Source organism: Triticum aestivum, chromosome 6B (genome assembly GCF_018294505.1).
Source record: "Triticum aestivum cultivar Chinese Spring chromosome 6B, IWGSC CS RefSeq v2.1, whole genome shotgun sequence".
NCBI lineage: Eukaryota > Viridiplantae > Streptophyta > Magnoliopsida > Poales > Poaceae > Triticum > Triticum aestivum.
The window spans coordinates 440,305,661-440,313,875 of record NC_057810.1 but is presented as its reverse complement, the minus strand read 5'-3'; the positions used below and the strand labels follow the sequence as shown (position 1 = coordinate 440,313,875).

The 8,215-nt window shown below is 44.2% G+C and overlaps 1 protein-coding gene across 4 annotated transcripts; it reads right to left on the bottom strand.

The window, feature by feature from the left end:
• Nucleotides 1–4,606: 4,606 nt before the first annotated feature.
• On the bottom strand, nt 4,607–8,215 carry LOC123137378 (uncharacterized). Of its 4 annotated transcripts, none has more exons than XR_006468218.1 (5): nt 7,854–8,215; nt 7,650–7,713; nt 7,487–7,569; nt 5,359–6,262; nt 4,607–4,866 (listed from the first exon to the last, which is right to left on the bottom strand). XR_006468218.1 is itself a non-coding variant. In XM_044557117.1 (5 exons), the coding sequence occupies exons 1-4, from the start codon at nt 8,088–8,090 to the stop codon at nt 5,394–5,396; spliced, it is 426 nt and encodes a 141-aa protein (XP_044413052.1). In that variant the 5' UTR covers nt 8,091–8,215; the 3' UTR covers nt 4,607–4,866; nt 5,359–5,393. The 4 variants fall into 4 exon arrangements, 3 of the variants coding, with proteins under 3 accessions (XP_044413052.1, XP_044413054.1, XP_044413053.1); XM_044557117.1 differs by having other exon boundaries at nt 5,359–5,435; XM_044557119.1 differs by having other exon boundaries at nt 4,607–6,262.

The following is an 8,215-nucleotide window of genomic DNA, read 5'->3' as shown; positions in this document are numbered from 1 at the left end:
ACTAGGTTTACTAAATCGGTCCGACCGAGTCTGTTGAATCGGTCCCACCGAGTTTGGTAAATTTTGTGTAACGGTTAGATTTTGTGTGGAGGCTATATATACCCCTCCACCTCCTCTTCATTCATGGAGAGAGCCATCAGAACGAACCTACACTTCCAACTTACCATTTCTGAGAGAGAACCACCTACTCATGTGTTGAGGCCAAGATATTCCATTCCTACCATATGAATCTTGATCTCTAGCCTTCCCAAGTTGCTTTCCACTCAAATCTTCTTTCCACCAGATCCAAAACCTCTGAGAGAGAGTTGAGTGTTGGGGAGACTATCATTTGAAGCACAAGAGCAAGGAGTTCATCATCAACGCACCATTTGTTACTTCTTGGAGAGTGGTGTCTCCTAGATTGTCTAGGTGTCACTTGGGAGCCTCCGACAAGATTGTGGAGTTGAACCAAGGAGTTTGTAAGGGCAAGGAGATCGCCTACTTCGTGAAGATCTACCGCTAGTGAGGCAAGTCCTTCGTGGGTGACGACCATGGTGGGATAGACAAGATTGCTTCTTCGTGGACCCTTCATGGGTGGAGCCCTCCGTGGACTCGCGCAGCCGTTACCCTTCGTGGGTTGAAGTCTCCATCAATGTGGATGTACGATAGCACCACCTGTCGGAACCACGCCAAAAATATTCGTGTCTCCAATTGCGTTTGAATCCTCCAAACCCTTCCCTTTACTTTCTTGCAAGTTGCATGCTTTAATTTCTGCTGCCTATACACTCTTTGCATGCTTGCTTGAATTGTGCGATGATTGCTTGACTTGTCCTAAAGTAGCTAAAAACTGCCAAACTCTAAAATTGGGAAAAGGTTAAGTTTTTATTGGTCAAGTAGTCTAATCACCCCCCCTCTAGACATACTTCAAGGTCCTACACCAACTAGCCAATAATATTCCCCAAACCCCCTCCCCCCCCCGTCCCCCTCCACTCCATTTGCTCCACCAAAGTCGCCCTCCCCGCCGCGCTGATACGTCGGCGCCGCGGTTCATCGAGGGGACGCACGGTGATCCTCTCGCTCCCACAGTACACTCTCGTAGACTGCTGTCCTGTAGCCGCGCCACCCCGTTGGCTACGTTCTTGTGGAGGCACACGATGGTCAGTGCCGCCACCGCTGGCAACGTTCGTGTGGAGACGCACAGCGGTCAGCTTCTCCCACGGTACACACATTCTAGACTAAGGCCCCATGCATGTCGGTGTAGTGCTGAATGTTAGCTAATAGACGCTGTTAATCTCACTATTTGCCGAAGTAGTTTACAGTCAATATGCTCTGCTTAAGAAGCTTCCTTGCCCTGTTCTGCACTCAATCTGCTTAGCTAAGATGGCATGCCAAGGCCGATTAGTTGCTAAATTATCCTGCCATATATTTATTGTGACATAGATTGCCATGGTCTAATAGCCAATCTGTTAGGTGAAATAGCTCTACACCATCTTATACTCGATCTTTGTTGCTGCGATGGCCTTCGATAGTTCGATGGCTGTGTGCTCGGCCTCATTGACTGCTGAAACAACCTGCCATAATTTAGCACTCAAATCTTCTTGCTGAATTAGCTTTACGTATATTTCGTTACTTAGATCTGCTCGTCGAAATATCTTGCCATAGCTTTAGACATCGACCTAGGTATTTTCTAGACTTCATAAAAAAGCATATATGTTTTTTCTGTAATATCTAGTAGAAGAACTAATTTGTATGTCTAATAGATGGACATGACTTGAATAACGTCTGCTCGAAGATTCTCCGCTGCATATGTCGAGGGGGTTGAAAACTTCATGAACTTTATCAGAGCTGAGTACGGTGGTCCGAAATCAGATGTGCTCTGCCCGTGTAGCAGTTGTATGAATTCAGTTACAAGACCCCAGTCAACTGTGCAAAATCATCTACACTTGTATGGGATGTCAGTCACATATACTAGGTGGGTTCATCATGGTGAAACTGTGAAAGTCAATGTTATTGACTACGTGGAAGCAGCAGATCATCATCTTGATCTGCCTGATGCTCAGGTGGAAGAGGAGGAGGAGGTGGTGGTGGCAGAGCCAGTGAGTTTGACCAACATTGAAACAATGCTACGAAATGCTCGTGCATTCCGTGAACTTTCACCTGCAGAAGAAAAATGGTGGGCTCACAGTTGGAACAATGCAACGTGGCTGTCACCCTAGGAAATAAGCTGTCAGTATTCTCAGCTATGGTCACCTTTCCTCAGGTGAAGACATCTAAGCGGATGACCAACAAATCATTCGATGCGATGTTGGCTACTTTCCGCAAATCTTTCCCAGATGCGTCTGAGCTATCACACACCTACAGTAAAATGAAGAATTTCCTTCGTGCAGTTGGAATTGGATATGATATGATCCATGTTTGTAAGAATAATTGTGTTCTATTCCGGAAGGATTATGCCAACTTAAGTGAATGCCCGAAATGCAAATCATCAAGATGGAAAGATGGCGATGCTGTGAAGAGGAATCCTCATAATGTTCTAAGACATTTTCCAATTATACCAAGATTGCAAAGGTTGTTTCATGATGCTGAAACAAGAGAGGATGTACTGTGGCATTCTAGGAACCAGGAGTACAGAGATCAGAATGTAATGAGCCATCCATCTCATGGTAGCGAGTGGAAAAGCTTCAATCATAAACACAAAAAGTTTGTCGCTAACCCGAGAAACATTAGACTTGGCTTTGCTTCAGATGGATTTAACCCATTTGGCCACCAGAGCGCCACATATAGCATGTGGCCAGTGCTTGTTATCCCATTCAACATGCCTTCAAATGTCTGCACCAAAGAATCAAACTACATGATGGCCTTGCTCATCCCAGGTCCAAAAAGTCCTGGAAAGGATTTTGATTTGTTCATGGAGCCTCTTGTGGAGGAACTTCAACAGCTATGGACGGGTTTTCTCACTCGAGACCTATATAGGAGCTCACCAGCTGATTTCTTTCTGCGTGTTGTTATAATTTGTGCATCCATGATTATCCGGCTTTGGGCATTATGTCAGAGCGAATGACACATGGTTACAATGCATGTGTTCGCTGTGATAGGAATCCGCTGTCATACGCAATACTTAGCAAGATCTGTTACATTGGACACCGTCGTTTTCTTGCCAAGGACAAGCCGCATCCTAGAAAATACCGAAGACATGTGTTCAATGCAAAGCATAAAAACTATGATGCGCCAAAGAGGCTCACCGCCAATGAGTTGCAAGTGGAATTAGAGAAGGTCAGGCATATTACACCAGGAAACCATCTTGGTAATGGTAGAAGGAAAAGGAAGCGTGGCAGGGCAGAAGAGAGATTATTGTTTACCCATAGGTCCACTTTGTGGGACTTGGAGTATTGGAAAGATTTGGATCTGCGGCATAATCTTGATGTGATGCACATTGAGAAAAATATATGCGCCAGCATTATCGGCACACTTCTTAATATTGAAGTCAAGATGAAAGATACCTTAAAATTTAGGATTGATTTGACACACCTGGGTATCATACAGGATTTGCAGGTGCAAGATGAAGGTAAACCACGGGATATGGCACCAGCTATGTACGTCTTGGACAAGGTAAAAAGAAAAGAATTCTGCGAGGTCCTGTCACGTGTTAGATTTCCACATGGATTTGCTTCCAACCCTGAAAGGAGAGTCAGCGCAGATGGAAACAAGGTACAAGGGTTGAAAACTCATGACTACCACGTCCTACTTCAAAGGGTTTTACCTGTTATCCTTAGAGGATTGGGCGGCCCTGACTTATACAGAGTAGTTGCAGAGGTGGGACAATTCTTCTGGGAACTCTGCAGTAGAAATATCAGGATAGATGCTTTGGAGCGTCTTAGAGACAAGATACCAACTATCCTATGTGACCTTGAGAAGATATATCCTCCAGCCTTGTTTGATGTGATGGTGCATTTGGCTGTTCATCTACCTGACGAGGCACTACTTAGAGGTCCAGTACAGTATGGCTGAATGTACCCTATTGAAAGGCGGCTAGGCACATTCAAGGGCTATGTCAGGAACAGGGCTAGACCCGAGGGTTCCATTGCAGAGGCCTACATTCACTACAAGAAATATGTCAACTTGTGACCACCACTATTGGTCACTGAAAGGTCATGGTTTTTCATTTGCGACCTTTTCGTGACCAAAAACAGAAGGTCTAAAGTTGGCAGTCGTAAACTGACTATAGCGACCTTTCTTCTGGAATGATCGTGGACGTTTATGACCAAAATATGTCTACTGTCGCGTTTTGGTCACTAGCAACTTCCCCAGGCCACATAGGCATCCAGCGTGGCAAGCTGATGTGGCACAAGATTCAGCCCGGTCCAATTCGATTTTCTACATGGGCCTAGCCCAACAATTCGGTCTTTTTACTGTATATTTTTCCCTATCAATTTGGTTGACTACATGGGGCAAGCCCACATTTTAGCCTTTTTATTTCTAGGCCATGGCCTCTTATAATGCATTTCTTATTAGTTTTTGTCCTTCCAGAAAAATATTGTTTGGGCCGTGGCCTTTTCACCCCAGACCATGTTTGTGCCACGTTTATTTCTAGATCATGGTCTATTCAGGCCCAGTACTATCATGGCAATTGAGTAATTTTCACAATCTGGCATTAAAGCAACATGTACATAGGGAATACAAAATTTCATTACACATGAATTGTTCAACACGCAGATTTGGTACATCTGGTACTGTCCTAACAATGTCCTAACAATGTCTACATAATTTGCCTTATCTCACTACTACGTAACATTGTTCAACACGTAGGAGCACATCCGGTACTATCCTAACAAAGTCTTCATTGCTCCCTCTGATGGGTAAGTTCTCCAGGTGCGACAACTTGCCTTCCTACAAGAACAGAACATTACATGAATAGATCAATCAAGGAGGAAACAGTAAAACAAGCTGAAAGCATCACACATACAAATAATAACAGCATACATTAATGAATAAAATAATAAAAATATCTATAACCAAGGCTATTTCTAGCCAACCTGTGTGCATGAATCATAATAGATCAAGCAAAAGACGTATAACCATCAGCAAACAACAAATATTAGTGAAAGGGGGCAATTTCTAGTACTCGTCATTTTTGCAAAGTGAGCAAGAACGATGATATTTTCCTACACATACTTTTTGATTTTTCCTTAGTCCTATAGTGATCTGCTCATTCCAATTCTATCTACTCAACCCATTCACATGCAACATGGATAATCAGGAAGCATCTACTCAAATAAGGAATTAGAATGCAACATGGATAACTATGCCCTATGAAACAGTTCACGTATCAAGAACCATCAAAGTAAATAAGGAACTGGTATAGAACACCAACTCAATCACCTTCACAGCAATGAAATCATGGATAATTCTTCTATTTAATTGAAGTTCTCTAAGCTTCTTCCCACATTGAAAGCAGTCTACAAAATAATTTTATTACCAATGCACATACTTTTATTACCAGGAAGAGAGATAGCTCAAAACAGAACATATATAATTTGCAAGAAGGAAATCACCCATAATTAACAGGGAGAGATATAACCAAAACAAGTTCATTTGTCTTCCAAGTATAAAACATCAAGTGCACAAACTCACATCAGTTAACATCATTACAGAATTTCAGATAACATGTTTACTGCAGAAATCAAGCATAGGCACTAGTGCTGCTAGTGTTTCTTTCTGTGGTTGTGTTGGACATGCAACTAAATTTCTGGTAATTGATGAAATGCAGTAGCAGGTAGGCAGCGTTGCAGTAACCCAAGTAATATAATGTAACAGCAGAGCGAGGCAATTCAAGTTGGTTGTGTGTGTGCTTGAGCTAGCTTAGTACATACAGTCCATGGTTGGGCTCCAAAACAAACAGAGCATGCTAGTGTCAACAGAATCAAGCCAGGAGAATAGAAACAGACCATACCATGATGAAGTTTAAAATAGAATAAGCGATGCATATACATTTTCTTGTGGAAAAACACAGAAATAGGTGATGAAAATCTGCATCCGAAGTTCTAACAATGCCATGTCTACAACAAAACAATACTAGGACGATTGCTGTAATTCTAATGCAGCAATAAAACAAAACTAACTACATCATTCAGCAGCTTTGAATTACAAAAAAATCAACCATTTATGATTAATTCAACAAACAAAACTAAATAGCATAGGCAAGCATTCCCGATAAGAGGAACGGCCAGCGCTTGGAGCGAGCGGAAAATCACGGAGTCTTCAACCCCGTTAACTTCCTTGCCCACTGCATTGAGGAAGAGATGCCATTTAGAAACTGCTACAAAGAGTTAAATAGTAAAATCTCTTTCTCTTGTTCCACCTCGTATCATGAGAGCACAATAAAGAATGCATAGCCAAGAGCGCCACATTTATAATCTCATTGGGCTGAATTCAGATTGTTAAGAATACATGCACTAGAAAGAATATAGCAACAATGGTGACATCAAACAAGCATTTCATTCAGCAATGGTTCTATTTTGGCATCAAACAAACTGAAAATGGTGCAATGCTGCATTTTTAGGCGGTTAGCGCGAGTGTGAATCAGGACAGCGCTGTCATCCTTGCATTTTACTCGAGGCTCCAGGACACAATAACAACATCAACGCCCACCTTTCTTGCTTGAACACACACCTAAACTAGGGACACGGGAAACAAAAAGGCTAAATTGCGCAGACACCCATCTGGACCTAAATCAACATCTTTACCTACAAAGTGAAATGGGGACAGGCCATAGAATCCCCTCGTGAGAAGGCCATAGTTACGTTTGGAGCAGTATGAGAAAAGACAGGCATTGCAAGCCTGCTCTTCACACATCATTAGACCTGCAAACAACCTTGCAGGTAGCTGGCTCTCACTTAACTGAACATGCAGGCAATGAAAGCACCCAACATTTTTATTTTAGCAGCCTGATTAATAAATGTATACCAAACAAACAAAAATTGCAATGACCTAGTATGAACCATGTAATACATACACTTCAATACGTATCCTAGTTTATCGTCATCACCTCATGAGCTTAATAATTACATAAAGTAATTATCATCATATCCAGAATTACAGTAGCAGCAGCCAGCACTAGGAATACCAAATTGATTTGAAGTTCTTGCCATTGTGCAACAACTCGAGCTCTCAACTACTAGCTCCTGGTACTAGCTGATCTGAATGTGTAAGAAGTTTGATATAAATTGTGAGTAGAACAATTCTTCAGAGCTAAATGTGCAACGAGCTTCTGAATATTATCACTTTGGAAGGTTACTATTCTTAGTTCTAAGAAGCCAAGACAACAACAAGCTTATAATCAATCCAAGATGACAGCAAGTCCAAGATCTTATGGCCAAAGCAGAAACTGATGCACATGCGTCACTAGTGAGACAAAATTCAGGTCTCAAGTGGCAAGATACAGTTCAGAATAGACTAGCAAGGAAGCAGATCTGAATCGGGCCCAGATTCACAGAACCGATCGGCATACCTCCTCGTGCATGAGCTCCGGATCCACCCTCTTGCTCCCCGCGTCCCGGTCTGACCCCGAGCTCGTGGCCTGCGATCCCTCATCTTCACCGACGGCACAAAATCAAATCAGAACCTCGGCTGGAGAAGGAGAAACACAAAATTGGAAGGGGGGAAATGCAGACCTTCGCGCAGGAACACGGCCGACAGCGCGTTCCTGGACGGCGGCGCACTCCTCTCGCCGCCAACCTAATCGGCACAGACCGGAATCAAAAAACAAACAAAAATAACCAATCGTGACCAGAATTTACACACCCTAGCTAGCTGATCCGTGCCCGGGAACAGGCGCGCGGGTTCCGCGCGGGGCGCAATAGGGGAGAGGAAAGTACCTTGGGGCTGGGGATGACGGACGAAGAGACGAGCTGGGCGCGGTCGCGGCCGGCGCGTGGCTCGCCGCCGGCCGCGCGGAAGCAGTCGAACAGGCACCCCATCCCCGTCCTCCTCACCGCGTCCCCCTCGCCGAGCGCCAAGCCTTGGAGCCGCGGAGGCGAGATTTCATCCGCCCGTGCGGAGCTGATTGCACGTGCGGAGCCTTGTGGCTGAGGAGGCGTGCGGCCCTGGACCATGCGTACAGCACGACCAGGAGGAGGAAAAGCATGTCGGCGGCCAGCGACACGGATGTGTTACCGGAGGCGCCGTGGAATAGGATCTAGGAGGCGACGACGGTCGCTAGGAGTAGGGCGCTCAGGTC